At 40.3% G+C, this 25,739-nt stretch overlaps 1 protein-coding gene across 6 annotated transcripts in view; it reads right to left on the reverse strand.

Annotated features, from left to right (window-relative positions):
- The window catches only part of SYT1 (synaptotagmin 1), a 575,639-nt gene that overhangs the window by 177,137 nt on the left and 372,763 nt on the right, over positions 1 to 25,739 (reverse strand). For 5 of the 6 annotated variants that reach the window (XM_025200918.1, XM_014518734.2, XM_025200919.1 and 2 more), the window contains one exon: positions 18,630 to 18,818. In XM_025200918.1, coding sequence (XP_025056703.1) covers positions 18,630 to 18,818 — 189 coding nt within the window. The remainder of the gene's footprint in view (positions 1 to 18,629; positions 18,819 to 25,739) is intronic. The other variant, XM_006021113.3, reaches the window with a different exon arrangement.

The raw sequence follows: 25,739 nt of genomic DNA on the forward strand, positions 1-25,739 counted from the left end.
AGAAAGTGTAGCAGGTTGCTTTGTACTATTGGGCTACCTGGGCTTGGTCTCTACTACAAAGTTCTGCCAACATTGCTTTGTTGGCTAGGAACATGAAAAAATAATCGCATGCATCTGGAATCATTCTGTAGATGCTGAAACAACACAGATTCTTTTATGTTTAAAAGATGCTTTATTTTCTGCCAAACCCTCTTTAGGAATTGATGTTACTGAGCTTTGACCAGAATAGATAAATGTCTTATGATACTGGTGCAACCCCTCTCTTACTGCAGAAAGGAACTTTTCAAAATGTGTTGATCTTGGGAATGTCAGTGAGGCCTTCTTGAGCAGGGGTGGGCAAAATATGGCCTGTAGGCCAGACAACGCCTGCCAACTAATTGTAACTGGCCCATGGCTGCCCCTGTGGCACTCTACATAGGGCCAAGCCCCACCCGGGGCAGCCTGCACTGCACTCCAGCCTGCACTCACCTGCACCTGCCGACAGCACCGCCCTGACCCTGACCAGCATGCTTAACCTCCAGGTGGGGCTGCTTCTGCCATTGCTGCAGCCATCCAGGTACTGCTCAACTCTCCCTGCCTCCAGAGGCTCTTCCTCGTCTTCCTCCTGCCCCTGGTGTGCTGCTCCAGGCAGCAGGTAGCACGTGCCCAGCACTATATGCCCAACCAGACAGGGTAGGGGAAGCTGAAGCCAAGCAGCTCCTGCCCCAGCATATGGCGTTGCAGCCCCAGCTCCCATCCACTCAGCTGCCTGGCATGATAAATAGCCACTTGCGGGTGGCCAAGTGGGTGGAAGGCAGCCCTGCCAGGAAGCTGTGCATGCTAGCCAGCTGAGGCCAGGGCCAGGAATGGGTAGGAGCATGGCACAAGCTACTTGGGTGGGAGACTGCATGACTTGGCCCCATGCGAAGTGTTGCAGGGGACAGCTGTGCACTGGATAGCAAAGGGGACAGATTACATCTGCACCAACCACTGTGCTCAGGCAAGCTCTGCTGCATGCATTACCTGCCCCCTTCCCTCTCTCCCACCCCCGACTGGCTCTTGGGACTTAAAGTATGGGCAGCCGCCCACCACACCTGCGCTCCGCAACACATGCACCCCGTCACCTTCCACACATGCACTCCTACATCTCCCACCCCTCACCCCACAACATACAAGAGCAAGAATTTATTTGGGCTATTATGCAATCCCCTCTATATACAATGCTCAAAAAAACAAAATCTGGAAAAAAATGTTTTTTGGAAGAAAATTAAAATGTTATTGTAGATGCTTGATTTTTAATATAAGATTTTATTTTTCAATCTATAATTTGTTAAAATGATATGTTCTGAAAGACATTGTGTGCAGCCCTTGACAGCTCACCAAAACTTAAGTGGCCTGCCAGTTGAAAGAATTGTTCCTGCTCTTGAGCATGCTTGAAGATACGATGGTGTCTGGTGGCCACGTTGATGTAACACTGAGGTCACATGGACAAGAAAAAACTATGCCAGCAACAAGACTGGAGTGTGTGCGGCACCTGAGAGTGACTGGTTGACGGACATGGACTGTCCTATAGAAAACATTGACTGATCAGGGCCGAGTGAGTTCTGGCCCCTGCTCGTAGAAGGGAAACAAATCTGTCCAGTGTCACAGGAACTGAAGGAGGTTGATGGGAAATTTGGATGACTCTTCTCTTAACCAGAGGCATGTGTCTTGCTTTGAGTGCCTGCTGGGAAAAAGAAATAACACAAGTGCATTGGAGCCAAGCCAAAGGCTCCAGAGAAGCCAGGTTTCAATTTGTTGCCAACTGGAGTCCGAATAGAAGGAGTAACAGGGAAGGTGAAGCTGGTCAGCAGCTTATTTGCTACTGAGGAGCAATATAATGTATATAGTGTGATTTTCATTATTTTTCTTTGTGAGGTTTTCATTTATTGTTTGTTATTTGTTTGTTATTGTGTTTGTTGTTGTAGTAAAATTTGGACTTGTTTTTATTCATTACTATTCACAATGGAAAAATTTCGATGCTGAGTAGTGTGTGGGTGTGAGGTGGGGTTGTTTATCTGTAATGAACCTAGACAGGTTGTGCATTTCGTATTGCATCATCGTTATACTGGCATTAAGTAATTATATATATATTTTTTGGCAATATAGTCATGGCAGTGGATTCCTGATTCTGTAGGAACCTCTATATGGACAGACGCCAAAGCTCAAGCAGGATTAATGCTCAAGATATAGAAGTTCCTTAAGTTAAAGGAAATGTTCCAGGGCTCAATATCTACCATTTGTGTATTCATTTAATAGAAAAAAATACTTTATGAATATAATTCTTCTAACCTGTATTATGTGTTCCCCTACAGTATATGTGTTTATATCATGGAAATTGATATGGTAAAGATGCTCTATATGGTTAGATTATAATTAAATGTATGTATGGATGACCCCAAATGGTGATCACTCGGCTCCATTTTGACTGATATTTTCAAATCATTTTATAATTCTAAATGCTACCCTTGATTTCAGAAAGCATTAGGTATTTTCATGTGCCCAGTAATCTTTATATTTTTAAATATTACTTTTTGTGAATTGGGACAGCTATCAGTTCTAACACTCAAAACCCACCAAAAAAGGTTTTATAAAGCAAGACCATTTAGACACTGGTATTCTGGAACAGGTTCATATGAAGTGATTACCATCACAGAGGTATAATCTAAAAGGATATGATAGACTGCAAGTTATGAATAGTAAACCTGCCTCATCTTCTGCTGTCTTCCTTCCACTGCCCATACTGCATGTAAATCTGCACCTGTGTCATATTACAAATAGCAGGCTCTTCTACAGAGACCTAAAGTCCTACATTTTGGCTCAGAACAACATTTTTGTTGTTTTGTTTTTCTTTTTACTGACACCTGGTTTACTGTAGGCTGAGGAACCTTGATATAAAATCGCTGGATTTCGATAAAGAGGAAGGAGATATTGAACCAAAAGAAGAAACAATTTTGAATGCTGCTATAGGAATTGTTTTACATATGCCAAATCTCTGCTACAAGGAATGCTAATCAATGCATAAATGACATAATGTGACAAGAACAGGGAGAAGTCTTCTGTAGTTAGGAGTGATTGACAATTTTGTGTAATAATAATTAGTAAAAATAAACATCATCACTATCTAGGAGAGGAGGGATTTGCCTCACTCATTTATGTTAGATACCAAATAAGTTGCTATTATGAATCCATAGAAGGAAAAGAAAGTATTATTCTTTTCAAAAACTTCAAAGATAAAGGAAGTGCCCCATGGTGGGAATTTAGAGAACATAATGAATGGCAAAGTATGGCCTACAGAACACTGTCCTGAAAGATGTCAAAAAGACTTCTTTCTAGAAGAAGGATTTATTTTGGCCAAAAAACATAGTAAATGTCTGCCATATGAAAAGACATGCCTCAACTTTTGTCCTGGCAGTCCTTTCCTGAACTAGGGAAATGATGCCAGCTAGAGTACTGAAACATGCCCCCAGATGATATAGGAGCTGTGAGCAAATTAGGGAGCTCTTGCTGAAGTTGATGATTAAGATTAGATTCAGATTCAAAAGCCTACCAACTGACCTTACCAGATGGCTTATTCAGTTGCCAGCTGGAACTGAGCCTTCAGAAGCCAATAATTTAAGTATGATGTTACAGGCTTTCTCTCTAGAGTCAGATTTGCCTACCCATACCAGGTTTCTGAAGCTTTAAGGCTTGATCCTCAGCTGGTACCCACAGGCTAACACCACTGAAAGTCAATGCTTTACACCAGTTGAGGATCTGGCTTGAAGCACAGTTCTAAATCTAAAGGGAACCAGGAAGGGATGCTGTTCACCTGTAAAACTGATAATAGCTGGTAGAGCTGTGCGAAACACCATTGTTAAATTTCAATGTCCGTTTCACCATTTTGAAGGGACAGTGTTTCATTTTGTTGTTTCACTTTGTTTCGTTTTGAAGTACTGTCCTGTTTCGTTTCATCAAGACTGTTTCACTGTTTCGATGAGTTTCAACGTTTTGCCCATAGGCTATAATGGGGAATCATGAAAATGCCTAAAACTTTGTTATGTTTTGCCTAATTTGGATGAAAATTGCAGGGATGGTAGCCTCTCCTGAGGGCATCAAGTCTGCCATGTTTCAAGGTGATAGGTGCAGAGGTTTCTGTAAAACTGCACCTTGAGCTCTTCAAAGCAAAAATCCTGACACTTGCCGGCAGTGGCAGCCTCCTCTCATCCGGTGCGCAGATCCAAATGAGAGGAGGCTGCTGCTGCTGCTTGGGACTGGCACTGGGTGCCACCCATGCCCAGCACCAGAGAAGATTGCTGCTGCCACCTGGGACTCCTCTCATCTGGCATGCAGATCTGGGGGCTAGCACCCCCGGGAGGAGACTGGCACAGCCTGGCAGCTCTCCCAGGGGTGCAAGCCCCCAGATCTGCATCCTGCATGGGTGAAGGCTGAAGCTGCCTCTCCCACTTGGGACTGGTGGTGGGCGTAGGCTGTGCCCTGCACCGGACAAGATCACTGCTGCCACAGCCTGAACTTCCTCTCATCCAGCACAGATCTGGGGCCTTGCACCCCTGGGAGGTGGGCAGAGCTGCCACCAAGGTGAGCTCCATGGGACTGGCAGAGGCAATTGGAGTGCAGCCCAGCAGCGGGAGGTGGGCAGAGCCGGTGCTGTCCTTCAAACAGCTGTCAGCCCCATGGAATGCAGGCTAGTGGTGGGAGGTGGGGAGAGCCAGGGCTGCACTCCATTTCAAGTGCCCTCATTTAATTTCAAAGCTGTTTCAATGCTTTTTGTTTCATTTCGATTTCATGGTTTCGAGCTCGAAACACGTCGAAACAGTTTTGAAACAAAACACTCAGAGAAATTTTGCACAGCCCTGATAGCTGGACACAGTTTCTATTTTGAAGTGGCAAGCAAGATGCTTAGGTGTGACTGTCAGAAGTGTTGAGCAAGTCTTCTAGTACATAGTAGTGAAAAGATTTTGCTTATAGTTTACATCTATGAACCTTAATTAGTGTTGTATTATACTTTATATTTACAAACCCTTCAGGGAAGTTGTCTTTATTTTTAGATCTTTTTCAGCACCAAGCTCATCCACTTACAGTGGTATTTAATAAACAATAACAGCAATGACAGACATTCTGTTCTTAATTTGTACCTCTGTGCCAATCTACTGCAGGTTTCTCATAACAGTGCATGATACTGTCTGGCAGATGCTGCAGTACTTACACACTTTTCTTATAAGTGGGTGTGATGTCTTATAATATCCAGGCAAAATAGGTGAATCAGAGATGTAATGCCAATCTTAGCACCGCATTTTTGAGACTTTATTAACCTTTACTTTACCACAGATTTTTTAAACAACTCTAGTAAGCTTAACTGTATACATATTTTGCCTTGCATGCTGTATTTTGTTGCAAAGCAACTATTAATTTCAATTTATTGCCAGTGGTAGGCTCATAACAACTGCTTTATGCACTTTTTTTATAAGCACTTTCAATGCAATATTGAATAATGAATTATACATGTAAGGTAATTGTTATAGGCAATCCTTCTGCAGGTAATTTTGAGAAAGACAAAGACTGTATATATTCTATGCATGTAAATAACATTTTAACACACATTTTATTGTCTTCTTCTAATAGTAAGTATTAAAATTTTAAAAGAAATTCCCAGTGCTGAAAAAAAAAGGTAGTGAAAAACATGTTCACAGTTTTCTGGTTGCAAATTGAATTCTCTGCTCAATTTAAAAGGAGCTGGCACAACTTGACATATCCATAATGCAATAAAATACCTACACAGCCATTGTAATGAATATAAAATAATAATCACAGTGATATGCTTGACGGGACCCTTGGGTGTTCTCAGAAGCCCCTTGTTAAAATCCTGTCAGCAAGCTGAAGGTAGGTGCCCACTCAGTTCTTTGCTATAGATTACTTTCATCCCTATGGTAATAAAAAATTGACCTGAAGAGGATTTTTTTTTCATCTTGGGAATGTATTAAGGTGTCAGATATTTTCAAAAATATTCACAGGAGAACTTTTATGAGGTCTTACCTTTCTTCCCCCCATTTTAATTACCTAATTCAAAAGCTACTTTGCATTACATTAGTATCTTTTTCAGGAACAAATTATACCTGTTTCCAGCCCATCTAATTAATAGTGCATAATTCCTTTGCTACTGAGGTTTTTCTTGCCTCTCTGGCTCTAGTAAAACAAAAGGTATGTTATCTTATTTTTAAATGGAACACCAATTTCACAGGTTGCCTCATCCCCTATGCAAGTACATGAGTAGTATATGTTATAAGCATCTCTAGTCATCAGGGTCAGGAACAGACATTACACCTTTACCAGTATAAATGATCAGAAACTGGTTTATATCCATAAAAGGACAGAACTTCAGCACATCGACTGGTTTAAAAATGGCAGAAACTGGTCTAAGATTTTTCCCCACAGCAAAGGGCAAAAGTGCATTTTGTTCACTACTGATCTAATCTATGCTACCTATAGAAAACCGCATAACTTTGATTCCACCATGGGCTTTTTGAATGTCTGTACCTAACCCAGAGGATGCAGTGTGCTGCAGCTGGCTTTTTGTTTCATATGTAAGAGCTTATGGATGGATGACTGGTGCCACCTTAGTTGGGGGGGCACATACCCGCCCCCGGCGACCAATCTTGATGACCGGGGCGGGGGGGCCACGGCCGACTGCACCAACTGGGAAGTGGCCATGGTGCTCCTGGAAGTGGCTGCGGCACTTCATCTGGTGCTCCCACTCCCCAGCTGGCACTCACAGGGGGACATTGGCACTCCTGCCAGCCCTCCCTGCTCATTGCTTAAGCACCCCCTAGGCATCGCCACTGAGCTTATGATTTTGACTGTAGTCTCGTGTTCCCTCCTTGGTGTGTCAGCCAAAATGGCAGATATATTCTAAACTGGAACTCATTTGGGATTTTAACTCCTATGGACAACTGATCATTGGGATGAGCTTCCTTTGATCAGAAGAAATATTCAACCAACTGGTGAACATGTTACAGGTCCCCTTCTGTGCATGTTACGGACCCTTTAGCTCAAACAGTGGTAGCTTATGCTTATAAACCCCAGAGGTTCCTGGTCCCAGCCCTTGCGTCAGAAGCAAGATGGCAGCTGTCACACATGCTTCCCAATCCTGACAGTATATGTTAAGAGATTTGCATCAAAAGGCACATCACTGGGGTTTATAATTATTTCCTTAAGGTAACCTTTTTTGTTGGAATCAGGAGGGCATCACTGAATAATCAAAGAGTATCTCAGATTACAAACTATTCTCTAGAAATGCTTCTTTTTCACTTGTGCTCTGCTTGATGAGCTTTTAATTTGAATTTTCTATTTTTACTCATCTGCATGGGGTGTACTAGATTCAAGAGTTAGATTTTCAGCTTGGGAAATGAAAAGTGTTAAAAAAATCTTGAGACAGGCCCCTAAAATATAATGAAATGACTTAAAAAGCATATGGTCTTTTTATTTTATTTTTTTAGTAATATATTTGGACTTCATTTGCTTTGTATTCCTTCTGACTTTACTGGATATACTCGGGCCATGTTTTCATGCTTTATCAACCAAGTGGGCCAGAGGCACTCTTTTGTTAAAACATGGAAGATGAGATTCTCATGTAAATCATTAATATTCCAGTTTAGAGTCAAATGGAAAAGAACAAATATTGTGAGATTTGCAGTAAAACCACAATACTGACATTTCCTTTATCCTGTACTTTCACATATTTTTCTCCATTTCTAATTTATGTCACAAATGAGTCACCATTCCTAATAATTCACATTTTTCCCCTCTGTAGAGCGGTAAATGTCTTTGAGCAACATTAGCAAAATGGAAGATGGCTTCAATAAATGGGATACAGGAGTAATGTAAGTCTGCTTCTCTGGACTTTCTCCTAGCTTGGGAGAATCTTCTCATAAGTATTTGCAAAGTTATCTCATTGCTCATTTTCAAACATCCCCTTAAAACTCTCCTTTTCCATGACACCTAAAAGGCTGGACAACAGTTAGGCTGCAGGTGTGCTAAGACCATTGCCATGGTGCTGATCAGAGCTGTCTTATTCTTCCCATGCTATGCATTCCCACTTATGCCTACATACATTTGCTGCCTCTTGTTTTATCTTTCTTTGGCTCTATGTACACTACAGAGCCTCTGCTGTCATAGCTAAGCTGACACAGCCACGTCAGCAAAACTCTCTTGTATAGAGGGAGCACATGCTGACATGAGGGGGTTTGCAGGTATAGCCACCCTACAAGGTACAGAAAGCTTCCAAAAGCACTTTATGTCACTACAGGTACATCTACACCCAGGTCTTGTTGGCTTAGCAATGGGGTAGGACTTTTCACCTTCCCTAGCTAAACGTGTATTCTGGCAAACTTAGTCTGCCTTCAGGCAAGTTTGTCTTTCTGTTCTGCTTTTATATGGTGCCTAGATCAACGGGGTCTATTACTAGAACTTTGGCTATCTGAATAATAATTATTATTATTAGTAATAGTAGTAGTAGTAGTACAGATAATAAATTCATGGTGGTTTGATGTATTTATCTCTGTGCATTAGTACAAGTTTGGAATCTGGCCAGTCTCCTTCCATGCTGTGTATTTGTGACTGAATGGGAAAGATCTTGTTCCCTGAAATCATGCTGAAGAGTATCTGACTCCATGAATAGTACCCATTGCCCTCAGCATACTGACAAACTGGGTGGAAGTGACAGGCTGAACAAAGCCCTTTAATTATTTTCTATATACCATTGAACTGGTAGTCTACAAAAACAGATTTCAGAAATACTACAAAAGTGCACAGAGTCCCCAGTATCATTTATACCAACTGCTCAGGATCTTGATGTCAAGTTAAAAAAAAAATTAAGAAATGACTTTCTTGTCTCTTGGACAGGGTCATAGGGACATGTAATCCAATCTAGACTGACCAGAGGTACAGAAAAGGTGAGGGGGAGATATATAAAGCTCTCAGAATTATAATAGCTAAAGAAAGAGACCAGGAAGAATAGCTTATGTGCGTGGACCTGCAATTTAGGTTAGGGACAGAATTACATGTAAACTGGTTTAAGTGATCAGAAATTGGTTTAAACCTGTAACAGTACAGACGCTGAGTGCATGTAAACCAGTTTCAAAATGGCTGAAACTGATTTAAGATAAACCTGGTTGAATGTAGTATTAGACTTAACTGGTTTGGGACAAACCGGTTTATGAAACTTCTGTCCCAGACCCCTTCTTGGTTCAAGTTAAATCACAGTCCCCCAGCATCCCAGCATGCTTTGCAGCCCTGGGCTTGGCTGGGCTGTGCTGTCTGCTCCAGGGAGCAGGGCTGGCCCCACCCTTCTGCTCCCTAGCTAGAGCAGTGAGAGCTGTCTAACAAAGGGGGTGGGGGGCAAGCCCAGTCTGCAGGGGGGAGGACTGCCCCTCCAGGCAAACCCCAGCTGGGGACTGGGGCCAGGGAGGCCTCAGACTCCTTCCCCTGCTCAAACTTACTGCTGGCTGTGACTGTGGACTTTGAATCCCAGAGGCACCTGGAAACAGGAAGAGGATATGATGAGCAACCTGCCGAGTCCTGCTGTTGCAAGTCTGGACTGCAACTCCCAGAGACCTCAGGGACAGCAGGAAGAGGAAGTGAACATGTAGCCAGAGAGCCACTCTCTAGCACACCCCGGCTTCTGGCCTTAGCCACTGCAGGTACATGGCTGCATTTCCGGAGTCAAAGAAAATGTCTGTTCACTTCTGTTTCAATTTAATCTGTGCATCTTAAACTAACCTGCAAAGACTGAATCAATTCAGCCCCAGGCTTTTTGACTGTCTGTATTTAGCCGTAAGGATTATTTTATTTGCTGAATTTACTCAACCATACATATGTATCTATATTTTACATAGCATTCATCTATGTATAATTCTTACTGTTTGCTTTAGCTTTACATCATGGTCTTTACATTTTTAGTAAGTTTTTTTCTTTTATATTCCTTACCCTTATTCTGCTTTGGGGTTTGTTAATTTTTGCCCATGGAGAATAAACACTCTTTTGGCCCCTCGGAAGCAAGAGACAGGGTTGAGGAAAGGGTAAAAAATGTATGGCTCAGAGGCATGGTTCAAGGCATACCTTCTCATGTACAATCAGCCTAAAGCATAAGAAAGACCTTGTGGCACTCACTGAGACCGTCATGAGTTCCAGGTTTCATCAGTATGTCTCAGCATTTGAGTGAACAAGTTGGTGCACATTTGTTATTAAATGTACAAAAAATGTTCACAGATTTCTGATTATTATTTTGTATTAAGATCTCTGATGGGGTTTTGTTCCTAAGGCCTAACATATTGCAAGTCATATGTTACTTGCAGGGTAATATGCTGGCAACTGTAGTAACATGTGAACAGATAAATGTTTTCTGGTTATATAAACATCATCAACCTGAATTTTTAAATTAAAAATTCAAACTACAAGGAAAACTGAAGGAAAAAGTGCTAGGGAAAATCTCAAGTGTACCATCAAGTTTCTGAAAGTCTTTTATCTTTTTTCCTTTTAAAAGGTTAAATCTTCTTTTATCTTTTTACTTCCCTTTCTCTTCTTCCAAGACTCATTCTTCTCTGCCTTATCTTACTTTCTTCCTTGATCTCCATCCTTCAGCATTGTAAGACCCAGTCCCCAGAACCAAAGTAATAGGCTTTTCCGTCCCATTATGTTATAATGACCATTTCAGAGAGATGGGGTAGGATTTGATAAATGTAAACAAAGTATAATGCATCATTTTACTGTATGGACAAGAGCTTTGCTGATCTGTAAGAAGGGACTTAAATGGGAAAGAAGTGGATCAAAAAGGTCTTAAAAAGCTTTTAAAGCAATTTCCCATCCAGAAGTTTGACAGTGCCATTTTCTTTGCTTTTTGGTGTTTCTCCCTTCTTAAAATATTGGATTTATTCTGTTTAAAATGAGGGGAGCAAAAACCTGAGATGTTGCCTTTATTGCTAGAAAATCACTCAAAACTGCTGCAGATGGAAGACATATCAGAACAGGATTATAGCAGCCAATCAGGGTTGAGAGATTTACATACAGAAGAGTTATTGAGAAACAACTGTACTGTGATTATGCAAATCAGGCACTCACAACCAAAGTGCAGGGATTTGCATAACTGAGGAAAAAAATCTCTGCAGTTATGCCTCAGTAACCTTATAGCATCTCTGCACTTTAATTGTATGAGTCATTGTAATAAAATGACACCAATCATTTTATCCCCAGTAACATAAATGAAGAGACAACAGCTCTCAGAATGTTCTGCATGTTCTCAGATGCACACATACTCTGTGCACAAGGTGAGGGATAGAACAATGTTTTTTAAGGAAAGAGAGAGCAATGGAAGGCCAGCACTTATGGCTGCATATGCTAGAAATATTTACAAGCTTTTAGAGTCTGTATTACATAAACTTATGTCAGGGGAAATGTACTTGCCCCCTCTCTTTCCTAGGAAATATTTGTGTGTGTTAAACTCCTTAGATTTTTGGCAGCATTGGGTTTTGGCATCATAAAACACAGGAAAAAAGATAAGGGTGCCTTTACACATGCTCCGACGTGTTCTGATTAGAACTGTTGAACAAGCTTTAGTTAAAATACTTTTAGGATGCTGAATACGTGAGACGCTGTGGATGTTTTAATTAGAGTGGCTACTGGGAGCTGATCCCTCCCCCCACCCTGAAACATGTGTGCAGAACCCTAAATGTACATTAAATCATCCCCCTGGAGTTTTTTGAAGTGTAAGGTGAAACGTAAAATTTTGGGTTGGGATACTGGTAGAGTAGTCAAGAAGGGGTTGATATTTGCAGTTATTTATGCCTGAATGTTATGCTAAATAGGCATCCTTAATATATATATTTACATAGTGGAATGGAAAAAATATATATAAATAGGGGTGTGTGTGTGTGTGTGTGCACATGAATTTTAATCCACATTAGACTGAATACAAGACTCACAAGTACCATGTGGACCCAACCTGCCCACCCCGCCAATCCCTGAGCCAGCAAGGTGTGGGGAGGCCCTAATGGTGTGAGTGTGTGTGTGTGTGTGGGGGGGGGGGTGTCTTCCCTGCCTCTCCTCCAGCCACTACTGACAGGGGCTCTGGACTCCTTCCCCTATAGCACCCCACTGGCTGGTCTGTGGTGTGCCATGGGGCCAGGGTAGCTGTGGGGACATAAACCCCGCTTCCTCAACCCCCTCAGCCAGGTTGCATGTGTGGCTGGGATCAAAGGCTATCGCTAACTCAGGTCAGTGACAGCCAAGGGGGTGAGGCCAGCCTGGCACTTGGGCAGAACAAACCAGCACTGCCCAAGGCTAGAGCAGCCCTGCACGATGCTGTTTGGAATGGCGGCAATCACTCTCTACATTAAGTCTCGGGGTCTGGCACCGACATTCAATAAAGTACTCTACGAGAAAGCACTTCAGGTTAGTATGCATCTATCCAGGGTTAACTTAGAGTGGGATCCACCATTTTTAAAATGTTATATCTGCTGTGAACATCTGTTCTGTTACAGCTGTAAAGTGCTTTCTACGTGCTTAAAGCACATTAAGTGTACCATCTCTGTGTAGCCCTAGTCCCGTAGTTCAGCCATTCACCTAGAAAACAGAGGAGTTTCTCTTTTCTGAACAGGACTGTTTTTTTTGTTTTCTAAACAGCACTTTTCTGTTCAAGTGCCCAATCCATTTTAGGCACATGGATCTGTTACATACCAGGTGAGTAGTCTACTCACTGGGGCATGATCTCTCTCTCTCAATAAAACATTTCCCTTGGAAAGTTACACTAAATTGATACACTGACATGAAAAGAGTCAATGTAGCTAAATCTACATTTTTTTTTTAATGAAAAAATGTTTAGCTGAAAATTCCCTACTAGCTCTAGTAGGCAAGGTGTACAAACTTTGCTGCCAAGTTAAAAACTCTGATAAATGTTAATCTTAATGAGAGCAGGGGCTGGCCTACAATTTTGCAGTGGTATGAAAGACCTCATCCTGAAAGCTGTGATCTTTTCTAAGGTAGAAAGGCTTCTATATTTCCTGAGATTTCAAAAGATAGACTACTTACAAACAATTCTGGTGATTTAAGCAACATGTATAGTTATACTTTACAAAAGGCACCTGTTTTATTTTAAATAAGTATGGTAAATCTTCCCAATCTACTCACCGCACATACATAGTACTAGTTATTTTCTTGCAGTGGGAAAACAGTAATTTGGGATACAAAATGCTCAAAATGTCCATAACATTATTTAACTGTTTAATACCTATATTCACCCTGTTACCAAGCTCTCTGCCTTTCTACATCCCCAAGAACTTGTGACTTTCCTTCTTGAACTTGCAGGAGACAAAAAGTTGAAGTGGTCAAACAGTTGTACACTTCATGGATGAATCAGATGGCCTGGTCACCCCCTCACAGCCTCAAGATGTGAAGGAAAGAAACCCACCTCTAAAGAGAAGTGAGGAAATAGTTGGAGAAGTTATTATAGCCTGAGAGGAAGCTTGTCCCATGCTAAATGCATGAAATTGAGATTTGTTAAGCCCTATGGACTTCCTGAGTGACTCAAAGTAAATTTTAGGCCTCATTGTGCCTTGGTAACTCATCTATAAAATTGCAGCAAAAATACCCCTCACCACACAGGATACATACATTACAGATTGTTCAGCATTCAGATTATTGTAAATGCCAAACATTGATTCAAGTGATGGGGGGCATTTAAATACTTAGCACAACCTAATTTCCCTTTTGTATGGAACCAAGGACATACTGGCCAGGGACAGAAATGACACATAAACCAGTATAAGTGATCAGAAACTGGTTTAAATCTGTAACACCACAGAAGTTCAGTGTACATAAACTGCTTTCAAAATGGCTGAAACTAGTTTAAGATAAACCTGGACAGATGTAGTATCAGACTGAACTGATTTAGGTTAAAGTGGTTTATTGAACTTCTGTCCCAGATCCCCTCCAGATTCAAGTTAACTTTCAGTCCTCCAGCATCCTGGGATGCTTTGCACCTCCTCCACAAACCCCACTCCCCACAGAGTGGGCAAGCTAGCTTTGGCTCAAGCTGTCTGCTCCAGCAGTGCAGGGAGGCATGTTTTAGCGTTGCCACCACTCCTCTTCCCCCCCTGCTTCTAGCCTACATCTCTGCAGGCAGGTGGCTGCATTTCTGAAATCAAGTGTGAATATCTGTTAACTTGTTTAATCAGTTCAGTCTACGCAGCTTAGACTAACCTGTGCTTTTTGACTGTCTGTACTCGGCCATTGGGAACATTTAGTGATAGGAAACCTTAAGCACTGTTGCTGTGATATAGAGTGAGAGAGCTGTACACTACAGCAGGCAGCATGAAGGCACAGTGATAGCCTAACTTTCAAAACATCTGTGGTTTGTCTTCAAAAAGAATGATCTGATAAAAATTCTGAGAGTGAACACAGTGGTGTGTTTTGTTGTTCATTAACAGATTTCATGGTAAGGGAGTAATCCAAGGCACAGCTAAGAAGATGAAAATGATCAAACTGGCCATCTAATTCTTTCCAAGCAGTATGCAGGAATATAGATGGCTGGCTTAACTAAATACTATTGAGGTTTAGCAAAGTTGCTCATATTTTATACTGCATTTTTCATAGCCCTTTTTATTCATAGCTTATTTAGAGAATTTCCTTAAAGTTTAGCAAAGATGGTAAGAAGAAGATATGGTGAGATACTTAAAGTGACACGAGTCTTTTCATTGACAAACTGCTTAAGATTTTTCAATTTTTTTTTTTAGCCAGTAGTTCCTTATCTGCTTTCAGCTAATAGCCGTTGCACCCTTCAACCATGTCTCAAGGAAGGATTTTATATGATTAAAAAAAAAAATTCACAACATTATTTGCAAAGAACAGAACACTGCATTACAAACTCATCTCTATCTGCAAAATTTCACATAGTACAAACCATTCTTGCCCCCAGTCATATTAAAATTGCAGCTGAAAAATAAAAGGGAAATCCTATACAGATTTTTGTCTGCCTCATTTAAACAACTCCATGCACCATACATTAAAAGATAAAAATGGTTCAGTACTGAACATTTTTCTCCACCTTTTTTTGTCTTTTTTCTCCTAGTAGTTTTTTCCACCTGTGATATTATCAGGCAATTCTATCTGAATATGGTATATACTGGACTGTGCAGATTACCTAACTAATGACATGCAGACTTCTTGCCATTGTAACACCTCCATTCTTGCAAGTGGGAATTTCGAGTGACAGACCAAAGCTGGTTGCTATCAATTTTGCAAAAAGTGCATCTGCCAGATTGCCAAGATTCATTTCAGAGACAAAAAATTGATTAATATTCTAATTTGTTACCTGTCATTATTGGTCACACTACATTATTTTGTTCCATAAGTGATAACCTTTACCAAAAATACTCCAAAACAAAACAAATATAAAATATTATATAAAATATAATCCGTGCCCAAATATTTTGTAAATTTGCTTGGGTTGCCAATTTGCAACTGTTTTAGCCCATGCATATTTAAAAACCTGTATTAAGAAAACAAAAATAATTTTTGCTTTGCATTTTACAAAAAGTGTCAAAATAATGTTTTTTGATACTATCTGAATTTTTATACTGAAAGAATGTGTTCATTATTATATGTAATATCACTTTAGAAATAGTTCTAATAGTTGTTTAGTTCACTGTTTTTAACATGAATGTGCAAAGTACTAAAATGAAGTGAACAGGCGTGGTCCCTCATACTATAATCTAAAAATAATAGTAATATCCCAGCACTTATATGATACTTAACTACTTTAAACATTTTCAAGTATTGAAAAATTAAGCCCTCAAATTTGTATCAGTATTTTCCTACTCAGGAACAGAATTCTATGTTAGTGGATCTAAGTATTAGCTTTATTGAAAGGAAAATCACTGCTTTTCTAGAAGACTGATGGTACATCAAAGGTTAAGCACAGACATTCAGGAAGGTTATGGGGAGGTTAGGTCTTGTTAAAAATGGTCACCTGATATAACTTAGTTCACCTGGGTGTGGACCCTTATACACTTAGCAATTTAACTTACGGAGGGATTTAAATGTGAACTGTACAGAAGTTCAGGAAGGTTAGAGTGGTCAAATCTAAGTTAAATGCACCTCCAAGGCAGTCTAACTTAGACTGGGCCCAGCAAGACCCATTTATCTGAACCTCTGTACAGTTTCCAGTGTAGGCCTGGACTGGAAAAGCTCAAACACTGGCCCCAGTCCTGGGGCTGCACTTTTCCTACCACTCACCAACACCAGGCAATTGTTAGCCAACCACCACTTGCCCCTCCCTGAGATGGAACCCCCTCAACCCCATGAAACCCCCTATCCCATAAGCACTTCCAGTGCCAGGAGCTGACTGAAATAAAATGGGGTGGGGGGAGAAGTGTGGGGGATGGTCAAGGGGGGGTTGTTCCTTGGGGTGGGAGTTTGGGAGCCTAAAAATAGCCCATGGCCTTGGGGAGAGGGAGATACCCCCCACCCCCTGTGGATCCTGCTAGTCCCTCTGATCCTGCCAAACTCTCCTGGACCCCACCAACCTCCCATGGACCATGCTAGCCCCTCCGATCCCTCCAAGCCCCCCGCAGACCCTGCTTGTGCCCCCCAATACTGCAAAATCCTCCCAATCCCCACCCCAACCCCTCCCAATCCCCACCCTCCAACCTGTGGACCCTGCTAACCCCACTGACCCTTCCCCTCTAAACCCCCCTGCAGACATCGTTTACCTCATGCAGACCCCACTTGCCCCCTGGTCCTTTCAGTGTGCCTTCCACAGATCCCACTTGCCTCTCTGACCTCTCCAAGCCCCCACTAGCCCCTATCATGACTTACTTTACATTGAGTGGCCATTTTTAACTTGATCTAACCTCTCCCTAATCTCACTGAATGTCTGTATGTACCCAGAGTGACTATCACTATAGAAGGCCAACTCCAACTTTATCTACATTTTAAAATCTCTTGGAGCTCTAAAGTTCTCAGCATTTTCTCACCACTTTGAAAGACCTCAGATAAATTCTCCCCTTAGGTAAACCTATGCAAGCAGGTTTGTACTAAATGTTTGACACAAAATAATGCTGGTAAGAAACTGCTCTTATTCCTGGGACTTGAACTTAGGTCCTAATCCTGTCATTATCCCATGATTCCAATAAAGAAAAAATTCGTGGAGGCAACAGCTTCAAGATGAAGCTTCATTACTGTATGAAAAGCATAGTTGGATAGGATAGGGGCAGCAATATCAATGTATTATATGTGTGTTCAAGTATTTAGTAATTCTATGAAGGGGTTGAAAAAACCCCCAATCTTTGTATGGGAGGTGTCTGGAAATCTCTGCTTCAAGGCTTCTGCCAGTCACCTGTAGGGACCAAGGAGAACTTTTCTTTATGAATATGTTACTGATCTTTAGATTTTTTTGACCTTCCTTTGAAGACCCTGACCGCTGCTAGGGGTGGAAGTTTGAATGCAGTGCACTAGTGTACCTACCAATCCTTATAAATTATGAATTACTTTAGATTAAATGAATTCTATGATTTGGGATCAGGAAGGACCTTTTCCCCCAGGCAGTTGGGTAAGGGTTTTGGGCTGGTTGTTTTTTTGCGTTCCTCTGTAGTGTGGGACTTCTTTTAGGGTTTTCTGAGCACAATTTAACCTAATTAATTTTCCTGGCAGCACAGGAACAGTCTCTCCTACTCTTTGTGCATGGCACACTCTAGGGCTTTATTAATAGCTGCCTTCTAGCTGTGGCATATGAAAAGGATCACAGTAGATGTCTTTATAGACATTTTGAAAAGGGCCAGTGCAAGGGACTGGAGTCAAAGGCTCAGGAGGAAGAGGGCAGTCTGGTTCTATGTTCATATTTAACTTTGCATTGTTGACCTTTTTGACCAGCAACAAGAATCTGTAAAGAACAGAACCACAGTTTCTGTAGCAAGTGGAGACTAGATTCAAATCCCTTCAGTATTTGTCACCCTCATCCCAGGGACAATTAATCTGATGGCAATTATTTAAAAAATGGTTTGAACACATAAACAAGTATATTGGTTTTAAATTATACCAGTTATAGCAGGTCATGTTGGAACCTGGAACCATTTTGTCTGGCTGTTCTTATCCTAGAGTAAATGTAATTAAACTACTGTAATTTTATACCTGTTACATTCAGATTTCAAGTCACAGTGTTTTAGCTCTGCTTACAAAGGTATAAGAATGGACAGAAGGAATTAGTTGCCTTGGTTTATTGATGTGTGTTACAAAGCTAAAATCTTCCACCCCTAACTTTAAGAGGGTTTATTACTACATCTATCCATAGCCAAAATGGAATTAGCATTTCTAGTTTTTCCCCTTCTGAGCTTTGTTAGGCTGTACCACGTGGAGTTAAAGAATATAAATTATTAGGATTATATACCTGCCTAAAAACAGATTTAGAAACTAAAAATAAAATGAATCATGTGACAGCAATCCTAACATATTAGCTTGATATCAGCTTGCTATCTAGATAAACTGCAGAAATATATTCTACAACATAGCCAGTATGTTGGCAGTAGCTTTCTACCACTGGGATTTCAAGCCAAAGGTATTTTACTTACGTGGAATTTTGTTGAGTTCATTCATAAACTTCTTTAAATTTGAAAATGTATCTTCTTTTCCACCCGTACCTCCAGGACTGGCTGATTCGGTGCCATTATTTGGAAGTGGAGTTGCGATGGTGGTGGCTGGCGGTGCTGCCAGGGCCTCATGATGACTTTCACTCACCATTTTATTCCCCAGAGAAACTGCTTTTGGAAAAATAGTGACAAAAGAAAATATTTAAATGGTTAAAGTGGATCAACAACACACTAGAAAGGCAGTGCATCAACTGATGTATCTGCTTACTAGGTAAATATCACATCATTAGCATATTGCTGCATGTTGGTTCATTCAATATTTATTAGGCCACAGGGAAAAGTCATTTCCAGAGTTAATTTCAGATGTATTTATTTTATTGCTTAGGATTTTTCTCCAATACTTCCAAGTTTAGGACTGTTGAATTTGCTAGATGACTCAAAATTACTATAAATCCATCATATAGTTTTAGCTTTTGCCCTTCAAGTTTGAAAGTGTAAGTAAGTAAACTAGGTAATAACAGTCCCATCTGTACAAACACCATACTCTATTTACCCAGTTATTTGTGTGCCCATGCTGGGGGAGAAAGAGAGGTCATAGATAATATATTTAGATAAAATAAATCAGGGTGTGAGAAGAATATAATAAAAAAAACTCCAATCATTCCAGCAAAAACAATAACCTATTGTTGTTCCCCATTTGAGCAGAATTGTACATTAAACAGCAATTGGTTTGTATCCATTCTCGATCCTCATTTATTGAAGGCAATTTTCCTTCCAGTCATTTCCTGTGACATTTGCTACAGACAATATTCTGTTAAATTATTCACTTGTCTCATTGGTGTATTAATGAAGTTACCACATCTGTGGGGTAGTTAACTGCAGCCAGATTGAAGCACCCACAATATTAACAGAAATATACTCCTACCTTAACATAATTTTAAATTTAATGGTTGCTTTATGGGCATTTTGCAAAACCATTTTTGTGAGTTACAGTATATAGAAAAGGTTTGGGGATGGTGAGAGATGATGGGTGGGGAGGAAGGGAGACTCATATAGTGCAATTTCAGTGCCACCTGAGGGTTGGTTGAAATGTTTGAGTTGGTTTTGAACACACTGTTCTGATGTTCTACTGTGGCCTAAATATCATTGATTTGAATAATCATTCTTCATTTTTTATTTCAGAAAACCAGAGGGAAAAGGGATTTGAGAGATAACAATCATTCATTATTGCTCTGAGTGTACAATTGCTCTCACAGTCCCAGAAGTAACTTGGCCTTCAGCCTTCCACAAAGAAATTTAAACAACTATCAAATGAAAATTAGTCGCATCAAAATAACAGGGGCAAAAGGCTTTGGAGTATACAGAAAATTCATTAATCAAGAGCCAGTCTTTCTTACTTTGTGTAAGCCTTCCCACAGAGATGAACGAGTCTCTTCAAGTCACTAAGGCAATAAGGACTGCCTTTCTATTTCTTTAAACCAGGGCTGTCCAATTGGAGGCCCATGGCCACATCTGGCTCCCGAGGGAGTCCCCTGGTTCCCAGTTCAGGTGCCCTTCCCCACATTGCTCTCCCGTTGCTGCCACTGGAGCCTCTGGGCTCCCCCTCCCTTCTCTTGCTTCTGCTTCCTGCTTTTGCCCAGGGCGGGGTGGGGGGGGGGAGGGAGGAAGTCATGGCCTGCAGGACAGAGGGAGCCCACAGACAACGTGTGGAGTTGGGGAGATAGGAGGACTCAGGGACCCCACACAGCGCAGGTGGTCTAGTGCACTGTAGCAGCATGATGGGGGCACCATACAGTGCAACACAGTGCAGTGTGGGTGAGAGAGATTCCACTGAAATCAGCAAGACTACTCATATGCAAGCATAAACACCTCCCAGAAGTGAGACTGTAATCTAGCACCTCCGTTCTATTTAAAGGTTGAAAACAAGGCCTAATGATGCTTGCCTTGCTCTGTGGAACCCATATTGGGGTGATGCAGTAGCAATCTTCCTGAAACATGGCTATGTAGATCTGGGTTCTGTCCTGCTCCTTGCTTTTGTATTTTGTTTTTGCCCTTTTTGTCACTGCTCTGTGCAGCCTCAAGCCTAATATAAAATGATGGTGATGGTGACACGGAAGGCATATATGATGTAACTCCATCTAGTATTTCATTTGCTCATGCTATTTGTAAATAATTGCATTTACTTACTGCCTACAATGGTGCAATAGCAGATCAATATCCAAAGCACACTGAAGTCCATGGAAAGATTCCTGTTGATTTCGATGGGCTCTGTATTAGTTCCTACTTCTGTGAAGGTCTTACCAGTGTACCAAAATCTCATTAGGCAAAGTATGGTTTGCAGACCTTGGACACTGCTCACTAATATGTCAGTTAATGCAGATTAGTAGGACCTATTTCCATGTATTATGGGGAAGGCCAAATACTATAAATCAAAATATTAAGAGGCATTAGCTGTATATTTTAGTGTTATTGTATATTATATAGCATTCTGTCAATGGACATCAGTTAAATCAGAAACAGAGCCATAAGATAGATCTTAATTAAATAAAAATTACATTGCTTAATTGTAATATATTGCTTCATTATTTCAGGCCTGGCAGTTCACTACTTTGTTTTGTAATGGAAGACACAATTTGCAGCACTGACTATCAGCTAATTAAATATTAAGGCAAATGTTGTCATTTATTTGCTTCCAATTTTGCAATTGCATTCTGAAAATGTATTGGGAAAGCAAATTTGAAACCTTACATATTTTTAAAGAAGGGAAAAATAATGAAACGAGCAGATTCCTCTAATCTCCAGGAACAAACCTCTGTAGTCTCCTAGTACTGTTCGAGGTCATCTGAATCTAATGAGGCATACACAAATGCTCTGAGACTTTGCAAGAGAGTCTTCAGCCTTTATGTGCCAAAAACACCATTCTGATATTTTTAAATGCGTGAAGGAAAAAAAAAAATCTACCCACCCTCTTATCCCACAGAAACCTCTCATCAATAAACACCAAGCTTCTGAACACTACTCCCCACTGCACACATGGCTTTTGTTATCATAATACTGCAGTATCCCATCATAATGATATGAATATGGCAGAAGTATTTAGATTGTGAAGTATCTGATAATTTAATTGATTTAAGATAGTTTAGTTAACAAAATAAAGGTAGCTTTAGTATTATAATGTATTTTAGGAAGGTGACTACTAAAATAATATCTCTGTTTATTAAGTGACATCCTTGAATACAAACGCAAAATAAAATCTACATCTAGATTGGAAAGGAATAAAAAGTCAGAAAATTCAATTAAGATTTATATATAAACCTTAATTGTACAATGACATATATACTTGCCAAGTGATTATCAAAAGTGTGTGATTTTGTGAAAAAGTAGAGAATAATCCTTAGCATACCAATTCCTTCTGTATAGCACAGTCCACAGATTAATGCTGCATTTACTAATATTTAAAACTTAAATGCAAAACAACAGCACAGAAAGCAATAGTTCTATACAGAAATGTGTTAGTTTGGGAAAATAATTCTGGGATAAATCATCATCTAAATTACTGAGGAAGCTGAAGTTTAGGACTCCCTCCCCCACTCTGCTGGAATGATTCCTGTAGCGAATGGATTCCATTACTGTCAACTCAGGTTCTTCCTAAGTGCCCCCTGGGGAAAAGGCAGAGTCGTGCCTTTTTAGAGCAGGTATGACACTGTTAACATTTTAGTATTTGAACAGTCTCCAGAACACACAGACCTGCAGATCTTAGGGATTTGCTAGAAGGAACAGTTTTTCTTAAATGGCCGCCTGCCTCTATCCAGTTCCCTCTGTGCTCCAGGCATCAATGTGCTGGCACCAATCTCAATGCTTGGAGCTTTGGGAAACTTTGGGGTGGAATGAAAATGGGGAAGACATCTATAGACAGAATAGATTTAACTCATAGAGAAGCTTCTGGAGAATAAGAGAAGATGGGACATATGGCAAAGGCAGCTCCTTCTTTTATATATACCCCTGAACACCTAAGCAAGAGTTGGTAGTCAGCCATGAGGCAGCCAAACCTATTAGAATCCTTTTAGCCTGTTGTAACTTGTTCTTGAAGAGAAATTTAAATCACTTGTAAAGGCACTCCTGATAATTAGACAAAACCTATATTGTCCTTTCCAGAAGCCTTAGTTAGAGATGTGAGAAATGCTTACAATTAACCCCAAGAACTTGCCAGTTTCAAGTTTCAATATGAGAACAAAAGTGGAGCACCCAGTGGAGTGTTGTCCTACTGAAAACAAAAGTAGAGTCCTGCTAATAACAAAATGACACTAATACTTTAGGTGTTCAGGAGACCAGGCCTACTACAATTTTGTCCTTCAAAATGGTCCTTCAGCATCCTTCCCATCTCCCAGGGAAACAGTGTGTCACTCGCTAGACTCTGCTGCTCCAGAAGGGAGCAGAACATGATGCCTTCATAATCCCTACATTGTGCTACAGGGAAACACAGGCTGACCATGGGCAGTCTGGGCCAGCTAGTCAGGGTAGCCCTATGCACTGCTCCATTCTGTCACCAGGCAGACTAAGGGAGTCTTCAGAGCATGCTGAGATGTTGGCTGCACAGTGTTAGCACTTCAAACTCTTCACTCTTCAAGGCCTCAATATTCAAATAGCTGTACCTGTGGCTGTGGGTAAGTTTCTCTACCAGGAGAACAAACCTGGGAGAATTCTCCTGGATTATTGGAATGTGTATGCAACTTGCCTCTTATTAAATGTGGTCAGTGTTACTGAAGCTTGAGATCTCTGGCCATTTCAAAACACTGCAATATGGACTAACTTATGTATTCATCACGTGCATCTACACGTGCTGTTTAATGTGTAGTAAACTATTGTAGTGCGCATTAAAGCATGACATAAAATTGTGACATAATGCAAATGAGCAGTAAAATAGTCTACTGTTCATTAAGCATCACTAAAAAAGCATGCAAATGAACTACTGCATATTAGTACAGCCTAATGCATATTAATGCATGCGTAGACATGTCCAGTGTCATCAAAAAGTAATACTGATATAAGAGAGTAAGGAGAACAAACTATGAAGTATCAGCTTTATTTATTTATTGCTCTCCTACAAATAGACTGGAATCACCCCCCCCATACTTTTATAGCAATTTTAGGCCAATGTTTTTTTCTCTGGGCAGTTAAAACCCACCTGAGAAATAACTATGAATCTTTCTTCAATAACTATGCTAAAACTACAATAAAAAACCCCTTTGATACTTCAATATAATGAAATGTTGAATGTTTGCTTCTAGGTTATAAATAGTACTTGTGCTACAGCTTATCCATTAAGTACCTCAAACATGTTCAGCACAGTAATTACATTCAGCTTGGAAAAAAGTTACAGAACATGTTCTATGAAAAAAACAAAACCTTAAGCTAAAACTAAGAATTTGGTAAATAAAAATTTCTTCAGTGGCTTTATCCATACTATACCAAGAGAGACACAAAATTATTTACCCTTAGTAACAGTATGACCATGGTAAGCATGTTCTGGTACTGGGAAAGTTTTCATATGACACTGAAAATTTACCCATTTAAATTAGAACGTTTCTAATGAAATAAATTTATCATTAAGAAAATGGGAACATTAGCAGTATGTCTAAAGGTATCAGCAAAAAGTGATCTCTTCCCAGGCTTAAATATTCTGGTGTTAATAATACATTTCTAACTCATTCATCTCCCCATTAATGAAATGTCCTATCTTCCTAGCTTCAGTCACTGGCATTTATTTAAAAAGACAAGGTAAAAAAAGAGCTTTTCTTGGCTTTTTGCAAAGATAGGTTTGTAACTGGTTTTGGAAGAATAGAAGGGTTATGGTAAAAATATCATATCAAAACAGCTTTTCCAAGACCACTAAAAAGACTTCAAATACAATCTTTATTCAGTAATGTTTTCAAGAAGGTATGGTAAATAGTAAAAAATATTTTGCAAAAAAGGCCATACACAAAGAATCTTGGTGCTGGAATTCAAGTTTCTGTGCTGCCCCCAGTGTTCAGGAAATGCATATTTGTATTACATGCCTCTATACCTTTTAATTAAGATGAGACCTTTTCCAGCTGCTCTTTAAATTATTATTTTTTTCTGATGTTTATCAGTCATACCTTATTGAGAACTTCATTGAGTCCACTAGTTGGGGAAATATCAAGCTGAGAATTGAACCTAGACTTTCAGCTGCATAAACTCATCAAGTGATCAGCTACTGCTGGCACAGGGAACAACTCTAAGCTACGAAGTTACTATGTTGGTACTCGAAACACTTTCATAGAGCTGCAGCACTACATTAAAACTGTCATTGCTCCCTCGTCAGTCGAGACACAAAACTAGAAAGCCTCTCAGAAAGCAGCTGGCACTACTAAGTCTTGTTGACACTCCAGAACATTAGGACTGCCATGTTTCACTGGGTTGGCAGATGATACGTGTAAATATCACATTCTGGTTCAAAAAGATTGTGAACCTGCTTCCAAAGTATCTGGTGCTTCTAGACTGACACAGTATTTATACTAAGTCATAAGTGGCATATAGAATACGGAAACATCTATTCATATTCGGAAACATTACTAGAGAGCAGATCTTACCCATGATTCTGCATCCATGTTCCCACATAAATTTAGGTGAACAGAGCTTGGTCCCCTCTTTAATTTTCAGAGCAAGCAGCAATAAGTATAAACAGAATCATCATCCTGAAAAAAACCCTAAATTGCAGGATTTCCAGCCCAGTTTTTGGAGCCTGAAGATCTATATATTGAATAAAATTCAGAAAATCATCCAAACTGTGTACTCTTTTTAAGCTGCATCTGAACATTTAAGGACAGGAATTACACATAAACCGGTATAAGTGATTGGAAACTGGTTCAAATCTGTAACACAACAGAAGTTCAGTGTGCATAAACCACTTTCAAAATGTCCAAAACCAGTTTAAGATAAACTTGGATGGATGTAGTATCAGACTTAACTGAATTAGGTTAAATCAGTTTATTGAACTGCTATCCCAGATCCTTTCCAGATTCAAGTTAACTCACAGTGTCCCAGTATCCCAGGATGCTTTGTACTTTCCCT

The sequence above is a fragment of the Alligator sinensis genome, unplaced genomic scaffold (assembly GCF_000455745.1).
Source record: "Alligator sinensis unplaced genomic scaffold, ASM45574v1 scaffold465_1, whole genome shotgun sequence".
Lineage (NCBI taxonomy): Eukaryota > Metazoa > Chordata > Crocodylia > Alligatoridae > Alligator > Alligator sinensis.